This window comes from Mesoplodon bidens, assembly GCF_964165515.1.
Source record: "Mesoplodon bidens genome assembly, chromosome: 6".
In the NCBI taxonomy this organism is placed as follows: domain Eukaryota; kingdom Metazoa; phylum Chordata; class Mammalia; order Artiodactyla; family Ziphiidae; genus Mesoplodon; species Mesoplodon bidens.
The window spans coordinates 96,071,006-96,095,736 of NC_138162.1; the positions used below are offsets into that span (position 1 = coordinate 96,071,006).

Below are 24,731 nucleotides of genomic sequence, written 5' to 3' on the forward strand. Positions count from 1 at the left end.
TGCGGCACAGCCAAAAAAACACAAAAAAACAACATTGCATTTCTAAAGAGAAATTGAATATACTCATGTGCATCTGAAACTTTGCATGATGATACCCTAATAGTATAAATACCTATTTTTCCAGAAGTTCCTCCATTCTATTTGTTCATTTTTTGTGTTTTTTCTTTCCTTTTTTCCTTTTTTATTTATTTATGTTTGGTGTCTTAAAACAGCAAATAATATATAACAGTTCTAGAGGTCACACCCAAAGTGGGTCTCACTGGGCTAAAATCAAGGTATCAGCAGGGCCAGGGAGAATGTTGCTTCTGGAGGCTCCAGGGAGAGTTTCGTGCCTTTTCCAGCTTCTGTAGGTGCTGCATTCCATGGCTCATGGCCCTTCCTCCATCATCAAAGCTGGCAATGGCCGATGGAGTCCTGCTCCACCTCATGTGTGAAACCTGCTCCTCTGCGTTCCTTTCTACATTAGAGGGTCCTGTGATGACATTGGGCCCATCTGAATAATCCAGGGTAACAGGCTTGGCCTGGGGTTAGCGGACAGCCAACCTACCCGCTCCTGCCATGAAACGTACCACATTCATAGGTGTGGTGGGCAGGAGTACACAGCTCTGGAAACACAAAGCCTTTAGATGTTTTTGCCATCTTTTTTGTCTTTATGATCTTTGTGACTAAATAGGAAATAAAATGTCATTTCATACTGTCATTCAATTTTTAAAAAATTTTTATAAACAGAGTTTAGTACCTGATTCATCTTTGTTTCTAAGAACATGGGCATACCTTAACTTTGTTAAATTAAGGTATCTTTTTTCTTTTAGTTTTCATGAAAAAGTCCAAAACAAACCTTTTTAAAAAAAATTTGCTTACTTACCTTTTCCTGGTATCAACTATTCTTGGATAGAAAATATTCCTACACTTTATTCCATGTGTCTTTCACCAGACATGTCCCTCAGCAGTCAGGGATACCATTGTCCTCCCCTTCAGAGCTTACCTTGGCTTTTTGCAGTGGTCTCAGGTGCTTGGGGCTGCATTCATCCAGCACAGCCTCCTGGTGCCTGGTGGTGAAAGAAAGGAAGCATCTGTGGCCCAGGGCTTCTCTGTGCTGTGCTCACATGAGCAGGTTGCAGACATCCCAGAAGGAATGGAAGGCTGTCAGATGCTCTTTTACCTTGCCAGGTTGAAGCAGCTGAGTTATATTTCAACAACTGAAAGGGAGATCCAGGGCTTGATTCTCAGACCACCAAGGTCTTGGGGCCAAGAAATCACAAATTGATAATAATCAGGCCCTTAGAAGGGAAACATCACCTGGAGTTTCTGGGCCTGTGTTTAGAATTAGTGTATTGACGTGTGTGCTTGTCTTCTTAGGTCCGGGCCCACCAGCTGGTCTTGCCACCGTGTGATGTGGTGATCAAGGCTGTGGCTGACTACGTTCGCAACATCCAGGATACCTCGGACTTGGATGCCATAGCTAAAGATGTTTTCCAGCATTCTCAGGTAGAAATACAAGCTCCTGGGTAGCGCTTTGTGCTGTGGTGTGTGCTGGGTTTGGAAGGGGTTTGAGAGGCACACACTAGCCATGTCCAGGAGTGCTTGCCCAGCTGTCAGGCCTCTGCCAGCCAGGAGGGCTGGCACCTCACCTAGCTCCTCCAGCCTCCCCCCCGGCCTGCACGGAGGAGGGATTGAGGTAGATGAATGGTAAGGTCTCTGCTGCTCCTAGATTTGCCATCATAATTTAATGGGATTTCTACTAAGAAGACAGATGAATCAAATGGGTCAAATGGAATTGTGGATCTCTGATTTGTCCATCCCTTCAGGTGATGATCAGGGATTTCTTCTTCCTTTTTTGGAAAGTAAGGATGTGAGGGGGGTCAGGGTTAGTAGAAGAGGTGAAGTTTGTGTGACTTCCTGTTTGCTCTCTGAAGAACTAAAACTGCTCCCCCACTTGCTGGAGATGAAAAGTAAAATCTTTCTGGGTAGCACCAGAGACCTGGCCAAGGAAAAGTTGGAGGACTGCATCCCAGAACTCAGGTCTCCTGACTGCCGTGTCAGACTCTGATGAGTACATTGCTCTAAGAGAATGAATGTTTGATTTGTTTCTTTAATGATAATCCGTCGATTTTCCTTGAAGATTTTAGTGTCATTCTAAACTCTCATTTAGCTTGAAAGGCTGCAGATTATTATACATGTGCTGAATTATAGAAATATATTAATACACATGACCAGTGGCATACTGATTTACAAAGGTTTTCCTGCGTTTATTTCAGTCTAGAACAGATGACAAAGTCATTCGATTTAAGAGAGCAATTGGATATTATTCAGCGACTAGTAAGCCTATGGCATTTCACCCACCACATTACTTAGGTAAGTAACTCAAAGCCTCTGTGACGGATGCTGACCATGCAATAACCAAAGAGATTTAAATATTCACCCAGTAATCTTGTTGGTTTATGCTTTTGAATTGAGATTTCTATAGTTATACAAATAAGTATAGCAGAACTTCCTGGGCAGACTCCGTGGTAATTCCTGAAAGTGTTGAAGAGCAAGAGGAAACTTAGCAGACGAGCAGGCAGCCATGAGGACCAAGGCTGGCAGGTGACGGTGACGCTGAAATCTCCGGCTGTGAGGTGTCCTCTTGCAGAGAGCACCAAGACACAGAAGACGCTCTGGATCTATAAGTGCCTTCATAAACGCAGTGGATTTGTGTCTCCTCTTGTTGCCTTTTTGGGCAAAATATCAAATTTTACTCATTTGAAAGTGGGGAATAAAAACCAACTATAAACTGTTTGCCTGAAGGCTGCTTGATAGTGAATATCTCATGGGAGGTTGTAAAGCACTAACCCTAAATACCAACCTCCTTCCTGAGTGAGATTGCCTTTCGTAGGCTCCAGAGCAGTAAAGCTATGAGAAATCATTAATTGCCAACCGTTGTTTCAGTTGTGCTAATTTCATGTAATGAAAGAAGTCATGTTCCCGAGATTGTCTGTAGTGACATTCTAGTCCTCATATGACAATTGTACTTTAAACATTCATTATAGTATACTTGGGACTAGAACATTTAAAGAGAAGGAAAATGTGGGGAGAGAAAAGATAGAGAAAGACACTTGACTTAACATTTGGCATTTATCTGAGCTGATAACGGTTTGGAAGATGTTCTGAAGAGGAAGGTGAGTTTTAAATTAGGTTTAAGTTTGAACTTCTTAAAAATATTTACTGTTCTATAAAGTGCTTTCATGTTCTTATTAAATCATCAAAGGACATTATGATGTAAGTATTTTATAAATGAAGTCAATACTCTTAGAATTCACTTTCACTCAGTGGTTTATGGAGAACAGTGGTGTAATTGGTAAAGAATTTGGGGTATTTAGAGTGATGTTTTCAAGCAGGTTAATGTAGGTGATAACTACCTACAAATCCTTCTATAAAGCATTTCCCATTGCTTCTGACTGTTGCAGTAATCTGAATTGTACAGCAAGGGACTTAACAAAGCACAGTCACAGAATTACAACAGGGCAGGAAGTTTGGGGCAGTGTAGAGTTCACTGTATGGCCTGGAATATTGGGATGAAATTGAGAGAGGTTGAGGCAAGATTGGGAAGGAAGGTTTATTTCAGGTTAGATACACATAATTTGGAGCCAGCAGAAACAGATTAATGTAAAAATCACTTTTATTGTTTTTTTTTCTGATAAGTATAAAGAAATAAAAGTATCTGGAGATAGTGCTCATTGATTTCATCTATATGTGCTGTTAGGGACCCACTAAATGGAGAGTGATGACTGAAACGGAAATCAAGAGCATAGAAGAGGCAACACTGAGTTGGGGAAATACTTTCTTGGCATCCCAAGTGAGAACCTAAGACATATTTTCCACAAAAATATTCTTATAAGTAATAGGTAGGTCATAAGTGGTCTTTTCCAACCATAGTTCATTATATTATTCTACAGGAAAACACATTCAGAATTTTGAAGAACCAATATTGGAAGATAACTTTCTTGTTCATTAGACCCTGTGTGTATTAATCATTTTTGAAACTGGAATATGTGTAGAGTTTTGAAGAAATCTTACAGAAAAATGGGGAGAGTTGACTCTACCCAGAGGTTTCTAAATCTGGCTGGAATTCTACCGCAGAACAGTTTTCAGAAGCCTAATTGGCCTCAGGGTTCTGTATTTTCAAAAGAAAAACCTTCCTGGCCAGACCCCATGTGGACTGGCGTTGGGGGGTGACTGCTGTGTCTTCCATGCTTTTCCTTCGGAGTTTGTGGTTCTCTGCAGCATTGAGAAAAAACCTCAGATCTCCATACTGTTATTGGATGGTGTGGAATTTACAAAGGAAGTGCACATGCTCCCTGTCCCGTTGCTGGGAGGCCTGGTCTGCGTGGTGTGTGGTCCTTTTCAGGGTGGAAAAAGAATTTTTTCCAGCTCATGCTGTTTTTGTACTATGAACTCCCAGAAATTATCTATATTATATAACATAGATTATGGATATTTAATATATAATACCTATCTGTATATATGTATATTTCTGAATTATCTACTAGATAGATTTTTTAAATGTTACAGGTGAGATTATTATTATTTTTCAAGCATTTACTGTATCAGAAACACTGTTGGGAATGGGGGATCTAGATATGATTATAATTTTTTCCTTTCCATCATAGCACTTAATGTCCACCATCTCCAGAGGATCTGCAGTCTAAATGTAAGATACGTCAGAATTGAGTTGTCAGCAATATTTGGCTTCCTGGTTGAACAAGTAGTTCTTAAACCTTAGCTGTGCTCCAAAATCATTGGCAGAATTTTAAAACAACAAATAACAGAGACGTTAGAGGCCCGCCTCAGGTCTGTGAACGTGGACTCTGTAGGCGTGAACTAATCCCAGTGTATTTGTGAAAAGCTGCGCAAATAAAACAGAGGCCTTGTTAGTCTGAGGAAGCACGCACTGTGTCCTCTTGGCCTTCCTCAGTGAAAAATAGATGAGCTCTCACTGCACACCTACTAGAATAGCTTAAGATCCGGAACACTGTCACCACCAAATGCTGGTGAGGATGTGGAACACAGACATTCTCATTTCTTGCTGGTGGGAATACAAAATGTTACAGCCACTCTGAAGACAGTTCGGCAGTTTCTTACAAAACCAAACACACTCTTACCACAAGATCCAGTAATCCTGCTCCTTGGTATTTACCCAAAGGAGTTGAATACTTATGTTCACACAGAAACCTGCACGTGGATGTTTATAGTAGCTTTAGTCATTATTGCCAAAACTATCCTTCACCAGGTGAATGAATAAATAAACTGCTACATCCAGACAATGGAATATTATTCAGTGCTGAAAAGAAATTGGCTATTAAGCCATGAAAACCCATGGAGAAACCTTTAATGTACATTACTAAGTGAAAGAAGCCAATCTGAAAATGCTGCATACTGTATGATTCCAACTATATGACATGCTGGAAAAGGCAAAACTATGGAGACAGTAAGATGATCAGGGGTTCCAGGGTTTGAGGGTGAGAGAGGAATAAATAGGCAAAGCATGGGATTTTTAGAGCAGTGAAAATATTCCTTATGATACTATAATGCTGAATTTATGTCCTTGTAAGTTTGTCCAAACCTATAGAATACACAACACCAAGAGGGAATGCTACTGTAAACTGTAGACTTTAGTTAATAGTAATGCATCAATATTGGATCATCAGTTGTAACAAATGTAGCACACTAATGCAAGGTATATACTTTCTGCTTATGTTTTCTGTAAAGCAGAACTGCTCAAATAATAGTCTATTAATTTTTTGAAAAATGTAAATGAGCCTTTGATGTATTTACTTCCTGCCAGGCACTCTGCTGAGTGTTGGAGAGGGTGGTAGACAAGATAAGATGTCATCCTTGCCCTTGTAGATGATGGAGACGAGGAATCGTACAGGAATGTGAACAGGAAGGTCACGGAAGACCAACCCGGTTAAAACAATACTTGATTAAACCAGTGTTTAGTTCTGCTCAATTAAATTAATGTTCAGGTGAGGTTTGAGTGTAGAGTAGGAATTTAGCAAGGTGACGATAGAGAGGAAGTATATGTGCAGAGGAGACAGAATGTGTAAAGGTCCTGAGGTGAGAGGACAGGATGTAGAAGAAACAGAAGAATGTGGTTGGAGCACAGGAAAGCAAGGGAAGGAATGGTCAGGTGATGCTTGTCGGGCCATGCGTGGCCTTAGATTTTTAGGCTTACACTTTGGACCACGAAAGCTCATTGAAAGATATTTTTCATTGTAAAAACTTAAATTATTTTGAAACTATCATACACACAGTATATTTGTACAGTAAATTATTTTGAAACTATCACACACACAGTATATTTGTACAGTAAATAAAACAAACATCAGTGGAATATTACTAGTATCAGAGTCCTATCCCTGTCTCTTCCTGGTCATGTTCCCCTGTACTCCGGCACCCTGAATTTTGTATTAATGGTCCCCTTGCTTTTCTCTATTGTGTGTGTACCCTGAGTACTAATTGGAGCAGCGGAAGTAGGTCGGATGCCTTGGGGAGGTTTTCTGTGGAGGGCCCTCTGTATGGAGGTCTTGAGATGGTGTACCTCAGATCAGGGAAAGGAGGTGGAGTTGGGGGCACAGGGAGAGCAGTGCAGCAGCCAGAATAGGAGTCGTGGCAAGAACAGTTGTCAGCAGAGATGAGGAGGAGGCTTCTGTGGCACTCACAGCTCCCAGACCCCGTGCAGGTGCGGGTGCCTGCGTGATCCTCAACGAGGTGCAAGGGAGCCTAGGAAAAATAGTTCTTTAGCTTTGCAGCTTCTTCTGTGCTGTAAAATATGGAAGAGGGTGGGGTAGGTGGCCAGCACCAGTCCTCCAAATCCACCTCCAATTGCTTCCATAAAGGGTGGGGCTTGAAATGGGAGGGAAGTTTGAACATGCTTAAACTTTTAGGTGGATAATGAAAGCTGAGAGGGGGCTATGAAGGGAGATGGAAGGTTGGAGGTAATAGTGACCCCTGGTCCCTCAGAGCATAGAGGAGTAGGGGTCTGATGGGGACCAAGGGAGCCCTCCAGGCAGCAGGCCAGCATGAACAAATAATAGAATTGTGCAAAGAGAACCATATTGAAATAGGAGCTGTCACCACTAAAGCAAAGAACAAATTCTACGTAGTGACCACAAAGAAAGGACCTCTGGCTATAGAAACTTCCTAGGTGCTGGCAGAGAGGCCCCATGGGTGTTTTATCTGGACGGGCTTGCCCAGGTCAGGGGCCTGCATCAGCCTGTGTCCTGACAGGCCCCCAAGGCTGGCCACATTCTACCTGACTGGGTCAGAGGATCCTGATTCACAAAATGCCAGATGGCAGACTTCAGTGCCAACCGCTGGTGACCCATCTGCAAGAGAACATAAATGCCTGCTGTCTTAACAGGAACAATTAGACTCCATAGTTGGTGCTCCTGGACCACAGCTCTTGGGACCAGGGCTCAGAAAGGTGCGTCTTCAAGTGTAAGGGGGAAGCAAGGACCAGTCAGTGGGCCCTCATTCTGAGCCATGGCTTTACTGGAAGGCATCACTTTCTGGTGTCTTGAGAAGGCGGGTTCCTGAGGCTACACAGTCTGCACAGTGCTCACCAAACTGTTCTATTGATTGTTGCTGGGCTTCTAGGTTGTGTTGACAGTCTTTCTGAAAATACGTCTCTACCTCCCCAACAACACACACTCCCAGCATGAGAGGGGATGGTCAGGAAATGACCCCCCTGAACATGAAGACACAGTCTGTGAAGAAGGATGTGGCACCTGCTGGGCTTCCTCAGCTGGTGAGAAAGAGGCTGTTAGGTCTCCAGGACCCAAGGTCACTCATTCGGGCCCACTGTGGGACATGGAGGTCATGCAGAGTCCATAGTGTGACCTGCCCAGAGTAGAGGGCGGTGGCATGTACACATGTGTCTGGGGAGAAGAAGTGAGAGAGATCAGAACACTGCCCGCGCTGCTCCCGTGGCCCGAACTGTTGAACTCCTCAGCGTCACTGCTACCCTACGCCAGGTGACACGGCCCTCAGGACCTCGTCCACCTGCCATCGTCCGTGCGCCCAGGCTCACTATGCAGGGGTGGCACAGGCCTCCTGCTGCGAGTGCTGGCTGTAGCCAGGCCGCAGGACCCATAGTGGGACTGACCGCACATACTATAAGGCAACCTGCCCTGTTCTACCCAACGGTGTGCCTTTGGAGCTTCCCTGTAACTTCACAAAGGTTTGCCTTAGTATTTTTTTTTTTTTTTTGCCTTAGTATTTTTAAAGCTTGTCTCATGTTCGACAGTGGGGATGTGCTGTAATCTACTAAACCATGTTCTGTGGTCATCACTAGAATATTTTCAGTTTTTCTCCTGATATAATTGTCACTTTAAACATGTTTTGTCACCAAGTATATGATATTATACTGTTACCCTACTCTACTAATACGTTTTTGAAATTTGGCAAGTTACATAATATTCATTCTTACAGTTTTGATTACTAAACCCACTCTTTCCAAAGTTTTTGCTTAAACTTTCTTATTATGGAAAGCTTTAAATGTAACTGAAAAAGACAAAGGATAGTATCATGAGCATTAGGGTACCCACTAAACAGGTTTAACAAATGTCTTTAAAGAAATACGTTAGGCTTTTCTTTTTTTTTTTTTTTTTTTTGCGGTACTCAGGTCTCTCGCTGTTGTGGTCTCTCCCGTTGCGGAGCACAGGCTCCGGACGCGCAGGCTCAGCGGCCATGGCTCACGGGCCCAGCCGCTCCGCGGCATGTGGGATCTTCCCGGACCGGGGCACGAACCCGTGTCCCCTGCATCGGCAGGCGGACTCTCAACCGCTGCGCCACCAGGGAAGCCCTACATTAGGCTTTTCTAAAAATCATGTCTGTCCCTCTCTAATGGTTTTTATAGTTCCTTACCTCATATATGGAACAATAAATCATAGTGTTTTGATTTTTAATTAAATGCTGTATTGTACCTGTCATTCTGTACTTGCTGTTTTTGAGATGTGTGCATGTTCGTCTTTTTCAATTTTTATCTTTTTAAAGCTAATGCATATGGCATTGATGTCAAGCCCCCAGGGGTCTGACAGAATAGATGCTGCCAGAGAGAAGCTAAGATGCTATCACTTTAAATAGGAAGTCCACTTATTCTTCCTCCTTGATTCCTATGTAGATGAGTGGATTCTCTCAGTCTGTTCCTGTGACCTTTCATTCAGTTTTTAGTCAGTTTATTTCAGTTGATGTGGTATGCAGTGCTATAGGTTGTCTGCTCTTAAGGGTTTTTGAAAGGTCAGTTTTTTAAAAAACCTGAAAATTGGTCATTTTAGAAGAACTGAAAATACATCTCCTTTCAGTTGCCATCTGGTTTAAAAGACTGCAAGGTGTGTCTTCCTGAGATGGGCACAGCTTGTCATCAGGTCTGTTGGTGGCTTCTCAGTATTCAGTGACAGAAGGGGACTGCTAGTTCAGTTTATCAGTGACTTCCAAATAAAGGCCTTTAAACTTTTCTTTTAGGTTGTGCTTTTTAGAATTCACAGATGGACAGAAACTGCTTTGTCTTGATTTATCATAGACTTATAAAACCATGTAGGTGGCTGAATGAGATTTAAGAGTTCTTTTCTTTTGCTATTTAACGCCTACGATTCAAACCTGATTAAGTGAACTCAGGAATTTAATAGATTTGGATAAAATTTGGGATAAGTTTCTCACTATTCAGACTCTTGCTCTTTAAGACTCAGGCATCACGTGGATTTGAATAATACTGTATCCTTTGAGGTCCACAGATGTGCTATCTAAACTCAAGGACAGAAGAGATTTGGATAACCAGGGATGCTGTGTAAGCACCAGGATACCTCCTGACCATGGTATATTCCTACACCAACCGTCAAGCAGTCAAAGCAGCCCTTGTCATTGTTGAACAGCTCTAGTTCTCAGAAAGGTCTTGTTTATTGATATATTCATCTGAAACGTGCTTCCCTAGGTTAAGTTTTTTCATTGCTCATAATTCTTTCAGGTGCCTACTTGCTTTATTCATGATCTTACTGTAATTTGCCCTACACTTAGCCTTCCATTGTGAGGGCTTCTCTCCTGGACAGTGGCCTCTGACTCTTCCTGTGCGGCCTTGCCAGCACTGTGGCTCCAGGTAGGCATCAGCTGCCCCAGTTCTGAGCTCTTGGGAGTTGGTACTCACTAGAAACTGACGAGGTTCAGTCCTCTAAAAGCTGGGATGATTTCTGTCTCCTCCTTCCCAAAAGCCCCATGCCTCCTTGGCTATGCCCGGCCTACCAGGCTTCATAGGCCACTCCAGTGTCCTGTTGGTTCCCACTGTCCCCCACCCCAGCTTGCCTTCGGAAGCTATTCGTTTGGGAGGGGATGAAAACAAATTACGTAGAATTCTCCTTCATATAACTTTGTACCTTAAGTTCTGTAGAATATTGGTATTGAGTAAATATGTCAACATGGTTAACATAGTTTGAAAATTTTGCTTTGTTTTTTTTGCAAGCATTGAAAACTAGTGTTGGTGGTAGGGAATATATTGGTTTATTTATTCTTTAAATGTTCAAAGCTATGTTTTTTGTGTAACACTTGAAAATCATGCATCAGCACCCGTCTAAATTATAGAATTAAAAAAATATTACTTTGTTCCTATTGTTTGTTTAATGTAACATCTTCACAGTAACGTGCCCAGTAATAGATGAATATTTGTTAGGTTGGGGTAGGGGTGACTAGTTCTCAGTAGAGTTTTTGGTTAACACCATTCCTTCTTTTAATCTTATTTTAATTTAGAGAAAAGCTGGTTAGCTTCATACAGGCACAGTAAGTAATTCAAGGGAGTGGGTACTGCACAGAGTGTCTTATCTATGAGAGTTCACAGCTAACTAAGCACAGCTGTAAGGGCTGCAATGCATGCTTTCTTTCTCTTATTCTCAAAGTCTTTAATATTTAAATATTTTTTAATTATGAAAATATTTTTCAAATACTAATTAAATACTTTTTTCCCTTTCGTCTGTCTTCATTCTGCATACTTTTCTAACAAAGGCCTACCTCTCTTAGTAAGTATTTGTGAAAGGAAGAGAATGAGAAACTGGTGGTGTTAATCTCCACTCTGTGAACTGGTGTCAATTCTGAGAAAGATGTCCTTGTCACACAGAAGACAGACAATGACTCTGCTTAGCTGCACGAGGGCATTGAGAACAAGAACTGATTTATAAGAAGGCATGCAGTATGCAGAGGCAGGCCCTCGCTTATTACGCATTTCTGCAGCCATCAGAGAAATGTAGACAAATTAATTCACTTAATAGACTAGGTTATGATAGAATAGTAACTAGTCCTGTGGGTTCTCAAAGGTTTATTTGAGGTCAGTGATTGAAATATGATTTTAGAAAATGTTCTTTCCTTGGAAATCTTTGCTTTTAAGTTATAGTTTTGTGTGTGTTTCTGTTTTGGGGGGTTTCTTTTTTGGTTTTGTTTGGTTTTTTTTTTTTTTTTTCTCCAAATCGTGCTGTCTCGGCACACGTACGTGTCACCGGCTTTTTTTTTTTTCTTTTTTTTTTTTAATTTATCGCTGTGTTGGGTCTTCGTTTCTGTGCGAGGGCTTTCTCTAGTTGTGGCAAGTGGGGGCCACTCCTCATCGCGTTGCGCGGGCCTCTCACTATCGCGGCCTCTCTTGTTGTGGAGCACAGGCTCCAGACGCGCAGGCTCAGTAATTGTGGCTCACGGGGCCAGCTGCTCCGTGGCATGTGGGATCTTCCCAGATCACGGCTCGAACCCGTGTGTCCTGCATTGGCAGGCGGACTCTCAACCACTGCGCCACCAGGGAAGCCCTGTTTGGTTTTTTTTTAAGGAAAGTTTGTGCTTTCAAGAATTTTGTAGCATATAATGGCCAAAAATAGAGTGAAACATAAATGTTCATCTTCACTTGAATGCTGCTGCATAATTGAAGAGTCCAGTCTCTCATTCTTATTACTCTGAAGTTAAGTATGGCAGATCAGCTACAAGGGATTGTATACTAGACTTTTTACAGTGATTTAAGTTACAGCATTAGAGCTTGAGTGGATTTCATAATACTCTTTCACCCAAAATCTGGCTAAAATTCAGAATCACCCGAGAAGGGACTTTAACAGTTACGGCATCACGTATCTCACACTCAGAGGTTCATAACTCACGGACTTACTGTTTGATCAGGAATGTCTCCTTGTGTGTGTGAGTGCAGGCGAACGTGCATGTGTGTCTGTGTGGTGAACATTTGTGTGTATGTGAGCGTGTGGACAAGTGTGTAGATGGGACACCAGCCCCACATGCACACGTACCAGCATCACCATTCCCAGCTATTTGTCCCGCAGCCATCTCTGTTCAGTGGAAAGTGGAAGCTGGGCCAAGCTTTCTGTTCGTGCAAGCTGAGATCAGAGGGCTATGGCATTTCCAACTTGAGCACCAGGCGCTTGAGATGGGATCTTCCAACAGATCATGGCTTCTGAGGCTCATGAGTCTTGTGGGGTAGTAAGAAGTGAGCAACGGCCCAAGCCTCAGTGCTCCCAGTGTCCTTGCAGCCCAGGACTGGATTGGCTCAGGGAGCCTCAGGTTAGGTATCAGTGGGAGTTTCCTTTCAGAGAACGAGAGGGAGGGTTTGGGGCACTTTATTATTTTTTTTAGTTAAATTAAATGTGTGTTTATTTTTCTTGACAAGTTGGTAGTGGTTTATGGGTTGTGTGTTTCTCACCTGATGTCCCTCAGGTTTTGAGGTTAGAAAAGCACTCTTCCTGATAAATGACGTTCGCGTTGAGGTAGCTCTAGGCTTGGTTTTGTTCTGTTTTTAAAAGAAACCTAAGGAAGAGACGGTGTGGCTGTGGGGGCACCAGTAGGGTCTGTTGTGTGTTCTCACTGGGTGTGTTATCTCTGTGTCTCCTGCAGTCTGAGTCCTGATGACACCCCCGGGTCTTGTAGTAGCCCTGGGCTGGCCCTCGCAGCCTGTCCTCTCAGGCACGCCACACCTAACTGTTCAGCAAGTGAACGAAGCCCTGAAGAGTCTCCTCATTTTTATCACATTAGTAAATCATGATATTTTGAAGTGTCTTTGACATGAAGACCACACTCATCCCCCATCACCACATGCTGGGGGCCTTGCTTGTGCTGACCCCCACCTCTCCTCAGACCCGCAAGGTGACTGAGTGTTGTGGATATGGAGGTTTCTGAACCTTGGGCCGAGTTGATTGCTTTATGTCATGTCTTTAAGCTGACATGGGACCCACTCCTGCCTGACGTTGTGTTTGGGGCCACTTCTCTACGTGGCTTCCATTTTGTGCTTCACTGTTACAAGTTAGCACGAGGATAATGAAGGACAAATGCCAGCATACATCAGAACAGGTTTTATAAAGTCGTTTTCTAAGGGAGCACAAAACCCCAAGTTTTACTGACCCTGCAGTGCATGTATAATGCATGTGTAAGCTGATCATGGTTTCCTTAACAATGAAAACAAACCAAAAGTATAGGCAGTGACTACCACACTTCACTTTTTGTATTTAAAAGTGTGCTAGTAGCTACGAACCTAATTTTAGTTTAAATAGAAAAATTCCATTGTTTCACATATGGAAGGGGAAGTGCTGTGTCCTTCTTTTGTTCCTTTAGTGCTTAGAGTACTACAGGGCTTCCAGCTTTGTCAGCAGTGAGCAGAGAGAGAATAAGAACACCTATTAAGTTAAAGACAGCGACAAGCCAGGCAGTCAAGGAAATGGACAAAAGCAAAAACACCATCAGACATGAATTGAAAACTCTTGAAAGTTAGAATTCTAGCCCCAGTGTATAAAATTGGTCATCATAAGATTAAGTATTTTTAATGTTAAACATGAATTTCTAAAGGTTTCTGGGAAGTGGGGCCACTGGTATGCTGGCACCTGAGGAGGTGCAAGACAGATGGAGATGTGTGCTAGCCACTGCTGTGCCCTGGGGAATGTCCTCCTGCTCACAGTTGTTTTATTGTTTTCTTTCCGTATTGATGAAACAGCCAGACCAAATCCGTTTGGAATGCCTGGGATAGTGCCACCGTATGTCCCCCCCCAGATGCTCAACATTCCACAGACCTCTCTGCAAGCAAAGCCTGTGGTAAGGCCTTTCCTTTCCTTCCTCAGCTGGTCTGCCCAGCCTTGGTGCGGGACAGCTGCCTTGAAAGCTGCATATGCATCAAATCTTAATGAATGCTAAAATAATTTCTTAAACTCAGGATATGTGAAGCACCTGCTTCACAGTGTGTGTTGAATTAAAACTTAGCCAAGGCCGGGTTATGCTAATGTGTTCCAGGCCATGCGAGCGGTGTGTATGCATGTGTGATCTATATACCCTCTGTTTCAGGCCCCCCAGGTGCCCAGCCCAGGTGCTCCGGGCCAGGGTCCACACCCATACAGCCTCGCTGAGCCGGCTCTCACCTTGGAAACCAGCGGAAAGAATCTGACGGAGCAGAACTACAGTAACATTCCTCATGAAGGAAAGCATACCCCACTGTATGAACGGTCCTCCCCGATCAACCCAGCTCCAAGCGGCAGTCCCAATCACGTGGACTCAGCATACTTTCCTGGTTCTTCTACGTCATCATCTTCAGACAATGATGAAGGCAGTGGAGGAGCTGCAAAGTGAGTGGTGTATGGAGTAGTTGGTGCTTCCCGGAAGTGTAGCAGCTTCTTAAGTAGCTTGCAGTCCCCAGGGAAGCCGCCTTCTGGCTGGCCAGCCCGTGGCACCGATGGTTGTACTCAAACATGCTGTTTGTTATAGGTAGGTGACAGTTACTCTGTGCTTGGACCAAGACTCCTCAGACCGAAAGAAAAGGTTAGATGTTTCCTCGAGGCTTCCAGGTTGAAAATCTGTACTATGCCAGCCCAGAGCCTTGGCGTCCCCCACCCGCCCCGCCTCTTTTTGGGTGGAATTTTAGGAAAATTAGTTTGTGTGACCACTAAACGTGGTTGTTATCTGGTCAAGTTCTGCCTGACCCTTACTCTCTTTTGGGCTGTGATTCCCCTAGTCCCACCCCAAGAAAGCATTTTAAGTTAGACTCCTGTGGCTTTCAGTCTCTTGGCTCCTGGATTGAGGGGGAACCAGAATTTCCTTTCCTCCTGAATTCAGCAACTTGAACCCCAACTCAGCAGCTCATAGGACTGTTCTTGAAATAACACTGTTCACCCAGCCAAAACCATGGAAAGCTGCCAGACCCAGGTTGGAATTCTCCCTGTAGAAGGAGTATTTTAAACAATGTGTGTCCCTGAATAAATGCATTTTCAAATACTTAAATTTGTTAGAATCTGATCGAGAAAGTCTTAAAATTCACAGTCCTCCTCCTCCCCTTACATAATCTTATGTTTCTAAGAAACCTGATTCAAAAAAAGAAAGAAGAAAGGAAAGGAAGAGTCTTTCTTTTCTTTACATCTGGTTCTCTTTTTCCTCGGTTTGAACTCTGATTCTCAGTAAATGCCCATGGCCAGTTATTGCTCTGTCAGTTTCTGCTGTATGAAAATCTGAGACACAGTTTCCAGTCTTCCTGCAAATTCTATGGGTGTGTCACCTGAAGCCAGAGGTTCTTCCTCTTTTGTCCTCTTTTTCTCCATCTGTAAAATGGGCACTAAGTCTGCTGACCTTGGGCGGCAGTTACTGGGGAGTTTGCTGCCAGCCGGGGATGTGTGCTATCGTGAAACAGAGAAGCATAAAATGCATAAATATTTACTTGTTGTATGTGCAGTCCTACAATTCTGAAATGAAGGAAAACGTTGTAATTTAGCATTCAGACTTTTAAATTAACCTTCTAGAAAGATAATATATTTAAGACCTACTGAATGAGAATTGCTGTGTTGGGGCTTAGAAATCTGCAAGTGTAAATGAGACCATGTGACTCTTCAGCACAGAGAAGTTTGAGAACAGCTGATAGATGTCTCAGGAGCCCTTTCACTCACTAAGGAACTATGAGTTTTCTTTTAATAACTGACTCATGTCAGCAAGACCAAGATATCTATAGGCAGGTTCATTTTAGTAAGAAACATTCTTTCTAGACTCTGAAACACAGGTAGAAATAGGACACAAAGCCACTGTTTGTGGCTTGGAGTCCTGTGCAGGTGATGAGCTTTGTGAGCCAGGAGAGGCCCTGGTCTGGGGGAGGTCCAGTGGTGATCCTGTTCTTTCCCGGTAGGGATGCTGAGCTAATGTGAGTTGCCTGCTTAATTTGGCAAGCTGCCCTGTTAGGATATGAGTTGAACTTGAGTGGATAAGATTGCATGAGAGCCGCTCCCTTCTCTTGTGCATACTCAACTCTGCCCTGTTCCCAGAGGTTCTGATCAGTGTTGCCTTCCCTGGAGCTTTTCCTCAATCTTAGTCATTTCTCCTACCTCTGAGCTCTGTAGCACCTAACTGTCGGTACCCCCCAACTCGGGGCATTTTTACTCTGTTTTTCTGGAGGAGCCTCTGGAAGGTGAACTCCATATGTGGGGATGGCATGGGCACCTCACCCTCTCGTGGTGTGAAATGTGGTAAAAAAGGCAGAGCACATCCACAATCTGGAATTGAAAGATTGCTAAGCCTGGATCAAGTTACGTGGCGTAGCAATGTTTTCATTTCCTTGAATCTGTTTTTCCATTTGTTGTAACAAATAAGAGATAGGTGTGTTAAAATTGAGAGGGAGGAGGGAAGGAAAAGGGGATAGGGAGCTTGTACCAGAGGCTTCAGGCTCATAAGCCAGGCAGAGTAGGATCTGATTATGGGCATCCCTTACTTGTGGCGGGATGCTAAGAAGGGTAGTGTTCATGATTTCAGGGTGAGGATTCCGTTCGAATAAGTTATGTGTGTACACTTTTGAGGCCATGCTTAGGACAGGGAATTGCCCTCCTAATTCAAAAACTAAGTAGGGGCAGTAAGTCAGGATTTGGTGTGGACTGAAATTGGGACCCCTGGATCTGCACTGTGCTCTCAGGATGGTCTTAAGGGAAAGAAATCATCCATTCATTTAGCCAAGCAACACCTGAGCACTTGCCATCTACCGGTGAGCATAGCGGCCGGCAGCGCAGACATGGCGTGCTGATGGAGGCCTGCAAAGAAGTGCGTAGACAAACGAACAGATAACCCAAGTGGTGAGTATGCGAGGCAGACACCAGACAAGTTGGTCTGGAGGAGGGATTGCTTCCTGAGAGGCGGGATTCGAGCCGTGACGGAGCCGGGAGAGAGCTGGACGAGTGCGGGGTGGAGGAAGGGGAAGCCAATGCGACTGTGGTGTCGAGTGAGGTGGAGGCTGGGTGGTGTACACTCTGAATTCTGTTCTAAGAGTGATGGGAAACATCCACAGTATTTGCTTGGAGTGGTCCTGGGGCTAGAAAGATCCCAGTGTTTCTTTGGAAATGAATTTGCTCCAATCTGGGTGCTCTTTGTCCTGGGAATGGGCAGGTGTCTGGGTGGCCAGGCCATTGGGCTGGGGAAATTACTGCACAGTTGAACTGAAGTGCCTCTGGTCGTACCACCTTCTGCAGATTGACTGTAGAAACATTTTTAATTGCCCTACCCCAAGACACCGACTTGTACAATAGAGAGGAGGGAGGCCTGCACCGGCCCTGGCTGGGTGTGCCCTTTTCTTGTTCAGTTCCCTCAGGCATTTGCACTCCTTCCACCATATTCCCCGCAGTACTGGGAAAGAATCCTGAATATGGGAGATCACAAAATAAATGACCTCATTTCCCCAGTGGAAAAGCAGTAGCATTTTTTTTTAAAGGATGGTGCTGACGGGTAATGGGGCCTGTTACAGAATAACCCTCCCCAAAATACCCCCCCAAATAAGCCCCTCCCCCAAAAAACCACCCAGCTTCCTACAAATTAAAAAGATAACTGCTTTATATGGCAAAGAATATAAACTTGCAGTTCACAGAGGAAACACAGATGGTCAATAACACGAAAGAATGTTGTTCACTCTCACTAAAAAAAAAATCAAAGGCATGCAACTTAAAACATAACAAGGTACCTTTCTTTAACCTATAAAATTGGCAAACATTGGTTTTTAAAGATAAAGTTCAGTGGGGGACATCGGTGGAGTTGGTGGGACACGAGGTTTAGGCTCTCCTGGCAGGTCCTCGGTCTCTGTGGTCACCGTGACCCACAGGTGTCCGAGGGCTGTGGATCTTCCTCCTGGGAGGGTTTGCGCCGTCTGTGTGCAAAGGTGGGTGTGGGGGAGCATTTAAGAGCAAAAGATCTGTGTATGCCCCAAATGCAGACAATAGAGACATTCCTTTATAGGGAATACCATGGAGCCACTCCAAAGAATGTTCTGATGTGAAAGGAAGTACATGCTAAGGTGTCCTATGGAGGAGTTGCCAGGTGTGAAAGTGCCTCTTGGCTGGTCTTCAGGTTCAGGTGGTGGCACCTTTGCTGTATGTGTGTATGTATGCACTCGGCAGGCCCTGTCCTTTATCTCCCTCCCTTTTTTTAATACCTTACCTGGCATTTTAGTCTCTTCAGCTGGGAGTGTCCAGGTGTCTTTCCCATCGCACTGCTGGAATGGACTTCCTGGGTTGTTGTTCTCTTGAAGTCAGCACGTGTCCCTGCAGGGTTTGCAGGTCTGTGCCAGACAAGGAGTCTCAGGCTACAAGAGGCCCCCTGCACACAGCTATGGTGAGTCGGGTGTCCCGGCCAGGGCTAAAGCTGTCCTGAGTCTCCTTGGTGGCTTCGCTTCTGTAGAAACGCAGCCTGCTGCTCTTGCTGTGGTTCTTTGTGTGTCAAAGGACATAGGCCGGTGCCTGGGCAGCTATTCCAGACCAATTATTTTGAAGTAAAATAAGAAAGGAATGTGTTGCCTAACTAAATAACTTTTTTTTCCTATTCCTTTTCTTAGAGTATCATCAGCATATACTTCTTTCTCTGTTATTGGTTAAAATGTAAAAAACAAAACAAAACCAAACCTCAGGCTATATTCTTGTTTTTCTTTTCTTCTTTCCTGGTCTTTGTCAAATCTTTGTTCTGTTTTGGTTGAATTAAGAATTACAGTTGAATTCTTGTAGAGGTGTTTATATTGTTTTCATAGATTTATTGGCTTTTAGAATTTGAGTCTGATCCGAGGTTGCTAAATTGCAGTTTTCAGTTATTTTGTATCTTCTTTCTAATTACCATTTCAATACACAGTTACAGAATTCAAACACTAGAAAATACAATATAGGAAATCCCCCATGATCTCACCTCTAGAGAGACAACTGTTTTCAAAAGATTGGTGAATATTCAAACACCTTATTTTTTACTGCATATACTAACATAGGGTTTTTACAATAATGAGATCTTAGGGACAGCAACTTGCCTTTTTTCCTTTTTATACTGACTACACTTATGTAAGTATGTATTCTTATTTGTATATATAAGTGTAAATATGTATGTGTACACTGAATATTGCTTCAGTGTTTTTGCATGTCATTACTGACATTTTTAAATGGATATTTAAAAGTCCTATTAGGAGAGAAGACGAACTTGATTTTTCTCCACTTTGTGACTTCATTTGTATAGATTTGTTCTCTTTCCCTGTAGATTTACATACACATCGATTTTGAGGAATCGTGTCATGGCAGCATCTGTTGTATAAGCTTTGCATGCCCCCATGTGGTCCCTGTGGGACCAGATCTGGGCTATAGGAGGTCGCTGTCAGTGCCTGAGAGACTGTTAACCAGTGCAGAGACCCAATGCTGTCAGGACCCAGTACCCCAACCTCCCATGGCTTGTCTTGCTAGATACCAGTTGCCACCTTGGGGTTATGTGACCTAGAGCTCCCTGGGCCCAATGTGCCCAATGTGAATGGGAGGGCTCTGGGTTGTTTGTGATTTAAATCAGTTGATGAGTAACCACAGTAAGTGATAGCTGTCACTATTATTTAAAAACTAACTATGGGTCCAATAAAATACCAAAACATATGACTTCATTCTTAATGTAAAATACCTAAAGAATTTCATTTAGCGCCCTTGATCTGGTGTCCTAGGAAACATGCTTCTTCTAATGCATCTTTTTTCCTTTAAGTGGTATTGGTGTTCTACTCTGAGTCCTGTCAGGCTTCCTCTCCAAAGAAACTGTGTGGTTTGCAAAGACAATTACATGTTACCCTGCCCTAGGGTACCCAGTCCCAGACAGGCTAAATACAGCTGCAGATTTTTCCTTTCAGATTGTTACGCTGTTGTGCCAGACAAAGGGCTACTTTACATTTATATATTGATTTTTTTAACATAAGGTAACATTTCTAGTATCTTCTCAGAAAAACTATGCTGAATTTTTATGTTTGGTAAAAATTAATAATTATCTGTGCTATCATAGGGAAAAGGTCTGTGTTTGTTCTAGCCACCTACTGACCCATGTAGGCATTTTATGTCGAGCTCATCTGACTCAGGTTTCTCTGAACCTTCACTTGGGTGGGAAAATTGTGAGAAGTCCTGACAAACACGAAAGAGTAGCATTCGGGACAAGAGGCCCATCTGACTGCTGCACAGGAACAAGACCAGTACTTCTCTGTTACCAGCTTTTTATGAAAGAATCTGAATGTGTGACGCTAGCTTAATTTGGGGCATAGGGAGACTGTACCTAGGGTGTTTGTATGTGATAATCTTGTGGCTTCCCTTATCAGGGAGCTCAAATCTTCACCCTCTGTAGTAGAAGCACCTGACTGCCAGGTCCCTTCCTCAGAATTCTTGGGGGTCTGTTGAATGAGAACAGGCTGTGGATCAAGTCTCCCTTCCATTCCCGAGTTGGGGAGCATATGGAAATGAAAATGTATGCACGCTTGTTGAAGCTTTACATGGTTTAACCATATCTGTGACCTTACACACATACACTAGATAGTGCTACTGAAGAGTTGATCTTTCATGTTTTGCTTCTTCCCTTTAGTTTTATTTGACTTTTCTTTCCTTCCTATTGACAAGTAAGTCAGCTTGTGGTCAATGCTATCTTCCTTTTCTGTTCCATAAAAACAAACCACACCCATGGCAGGGGGGCACGTGACCGGTCAGACACTTTTACACTTGGCGTAAATGGACACCAGTCTATTTCCAACCTAGCATCACCAACCTGCTGACTACAAAAATGTGTAGGAGAGAATTCAGTGGTTAGGACAATTGGCTACTTTCAACCAGCTTGAGTGCAGAAAAAGCCCCAGGTGTCCTGGAATGCAGTGAGACCTTGCATCGCCTCCTGAGAGTCCACAGAACCTAGTGGTGTGATGCTGACCTTTCTCCTTGCCACCAATCTGGTATAAGGGTATCTGGTATCTGGTATGAGGGTAGTTCTTTTCTATTGATTGCCTGCTGCGTCATAAGTGCATCTTATGGCTTTTTGGTAATAGCATGTGGTAAATGTCTGGAATGGTGGGTCTGGGTTTGAATCCAGTCACTTTTGCTGTGGCTGTGAGTGGATTCCGTCTCTCTCAACCTGAATTTTACCAGCAGAGAGTTTTGCCTTGGGGTGAGCAGGAAAATTCAGCTTGAGAACACATGCAGAATTCCCTGTGGCCTGCATGGGTCTCAGCAGGTCTCCCCAGGGCACAGCTGATGAAACTTCACGTTGACATTAGCAGTTCCAAATGTGATTAGGAGGTGGGAGGAGTTGTATAGAATGGAACCTAACTGAATACGCAAATAACTCTGAAATCTCTAATCTCTCTTGTTCTTCAAAGCGAGGCATTTGTTATATTCAAGTATTTTGTTTCCTTAAGTTGTAAAGTAATATAGTTATCCTATTGAAATATTCTGGACTTTAAAAACATTGGCCATTGTCAAGATTATTTTCAGGCAGAATTTTAGATTTTATAGTATAGTATTAAAAGGTCTTATGAAGGACTTCCTTGGTGGTGCAGTGATTAAGAATCCACCTGCCAATGCAGGGGGTACGGGTTCGAGCCCTGGTCCGGGAAGATCCCACATGCCGTGGAGCAGCTAAGCCCGTGCACCACAACTACTGAGCCTGCGCTCTAGAGCCTGCGAGCCATAGCTACTGAAGCCCGCATGCCCTAGAGCCCGCACACCACAGCTACTGAGCCTGCATTGCTGCAACTACTGAAGCCCGCGTGCCTAGAGCCCGTGCTCCGCAACAAGGGAGGCCTGCGCACCACAACGAAGAGTAACCCCCACTCGCCACAACTAGAGAAAGACCTCGCGCAGCAGTGAAGACCCAACACAGTGGAAAAAAAAAATTAAAATAAATAAATAAAAGGTCTTATGAGCCTTTAGATTATGACATTATTTTTAGTTTGATAATCTATATAAAACTAAGATTTATAAATAAAAATTCGATGTCATCTTAAGTGGGACAAGCTTTCCACTTGAGTAGTGTTGGTATGTTCTCCCCACCACACTGTACCCATATAAAACCCAGGTTTTATACCTTCTTTGCCATATACTTTTAGGCTACAGTTATGTGATTTATTCATTCAACTGTTGGACACCTGTTCAGTGGTGACTCTAAGGTCTTATTATCTTCATGGAGTTTATAATTGAATGATGAAAACAGACAGTAATTAGAAATAGTGCTGAATATGATGCATGCCATGAAAGAAACACAGAAATGAGAATAGCAAGGATGGGGTGGTCAGGGAAGGCTGCACCCAGTTGCAGCCAAGTCGTACAAGATGAGGCACCACATGCATACAGAAACGTCAATCTGTTGTAAAGAGGGAGGGGTGGCAGTCCAGCAGGGCATGGAAGATGATTGCAGTCCATACATCTGACCAAGAACTTGTATCCAGAACATATAATTTCTTCCTATAAGTCCATAAGAACATTCTGTACATTCTCCACCTACTGTAGAATGTTTGAACAGGCACAGCACAAAAGAAGATGTCACGCATGGAGAGATGCTTATCTTCATCATTATCAGAGAAGTGTAAATTAGACTATGCTGAGATTCACTGCATTCCCTCCCAAAAGGCTAACACGAGAACAACAAAATACTAAGTGCATCAAGAGCAGGGATCTGCAGGGCTGGATTACAGATCCAACTGTGGCGTGCCCCCACAATGGGATGCATGCAGCACTGAAGCTGAACCAGCACTGTGTACAATAGTATTGTTGAGCCAAAACTGAACACAAAAAGTGTATAGTCGCATGATTCTCCTTATATCACGTTCAAAACCAGATAGAAGAAGTCTTTGCTGTTAGAAGTCAGAATAACCGTTGCCCTTGAAGTGTCTGGAGCAGGTCAAGAAGGGGATCCTGGGATGTCAGCCCTGAGTCGATTTGGTTGCTTACGTGGTGTGTGTTCAGTGTGTGGACATTCATGAAGCTGTTCGCGTGTGCATTTTATTGATAGGTTATACTTAAATGTTTAAAATTGTAGGTAACAAATGTTATGTTTCTTTATAAAACATGTAAGTATCCAAAGAATTTGTTCTAAAATTTCACAGAATAAAAGTCACCAACCTTTTAAACAGCTCTATACCACATTCTAATGGAATACTCACTTTGGATGTATGACAAGATTGTCATGACAATGTATGTATGACAAGATTGTCCACTGTCTGTTTCCCTATTTCACAGGCCTTGGCACAGTTATCACATAACATGTCCTGACGAGTAGACAAATAATTGATTCACTAATCAATTTGTCCAGCTTCTTATCTACTCACTAATGTAGTAGCTGCTTTTCTCTCGGATTTTAAACAGGATGGATCACTATGCTCTTGGAATACTTATATTTATTTTTTTGCCTTCTCATCACTTGGGTTTCCTCTAGTTTTGCAAAGTTGTAGCCTGCGATTGCACACATGAGTAGCAAACTTAGAACAGTGGTTTCTCTGAGTCCTCACTGAAGATAGGGAGCCTGGATGCTGGATAACTGGGCATCTGGGTGACCTTGTTTCATGCGGAGGTATTGGGGTATCCCATCCCGTGACTGGGATCAAGGAGCTAGAATTAGACTCCAAAATATCACAACATGGGACACGATTCTTGGTTTAAGATGGGACAGGCTTCTCATCTCTCCTCTTTTTTGCAACTGCTTTTTTTTTTTTTTTAATAGAACTAAAATGAAGTCGCTTGGAAGATAGAATTACCAAGTCTTAAAATCTCTGTCATGCGAGTCAGAAAGGCAAACCAAGTAAAAGCTTTCTACGTTGGCTTGGCTTGCCTTGTGGCCAGCACTGGTTTTAGAAGATAATTTTGGCGTGGAGCCCTGCAGGGGAAGGGACAAGCGAAGGGTGTATGCCTATAGTGGCCCAGGCCATCCCTACAGCTCGCCAGCATTGCATCCCTGCTCAAGCCCCTCTAGATTCCCTCCTCCTCCAGGATAGCGCTCTTCACAAAATTTGCCCAGGTACCGAAGTAAATTTTCTTTTACGTTGTGGCCCATAATACACAAATGCACAAAGAGTTTTTGAAATAATAACATTCATACCACATTCACTGCATCTGGTCTATTCCGTTTCTTTTTTTTTGGCTGCACTGCGCAGCATGTGGGACCTTAGTTCCCTGATCAGGGATCGAACCTGTGCCCCCTGCAGTGGAAGCACGGAGTCTTAACCACTGGACCGCCAGGGAAGTCCCCATTTCATTTTTTTTAAATGCGTGTTAAATCTACTACATTGTTTTCTCAGGCTACTAATGGGTCACAACCCACAATTTTTTAAGAACACTGATTGAAATACCTCATTCTGGCATTTAAGATACTCTGTAATCTTCCCCATCTCTTTTTCCCACTTTTACTTTGCCAAATAAAGTTATTCCCCAAATAAGATTCAGTTAACTCCCTGTTCTCGGAGCTCACCAAATCCGTTC

The 24,731-nt window shown here is 43.3% G+C and overlaps 1 protein-coding gene across 2 annotated transcripts in view; it reads left to right on the forward strand.

The window, feature by feature from the left end:
• The window catches only part of FAM120A (family with sequence similarity 120 member A), a 106,486-nt gene that overhangs the window by 38,216 nt on the left and 43,539 nt on the right, over nt 1-24,731 (forward strand). For both annotated transcript variants that reach the window (XM_081237485.1, XM_081237484.1), the window contains exons 4-7: nt 1,360-1,488; nt 2,259-2,355; nt 13,991-14,088; nt 14,335-14,612. In XM_081237485.1, the coding sequence (XP_081093611.1) occupies nt 1,360-1,488; nt 2,259-2,355; nt 13,991-14,088; nt 14,335-14,612 (602 nt within the window). The remainder of the gene's footprint in view (nt 1-1,359; nt 1,489-2,258; nt 2,356-13,990; nt 14,089-14,334; nt 14,613-24,731) is intronic.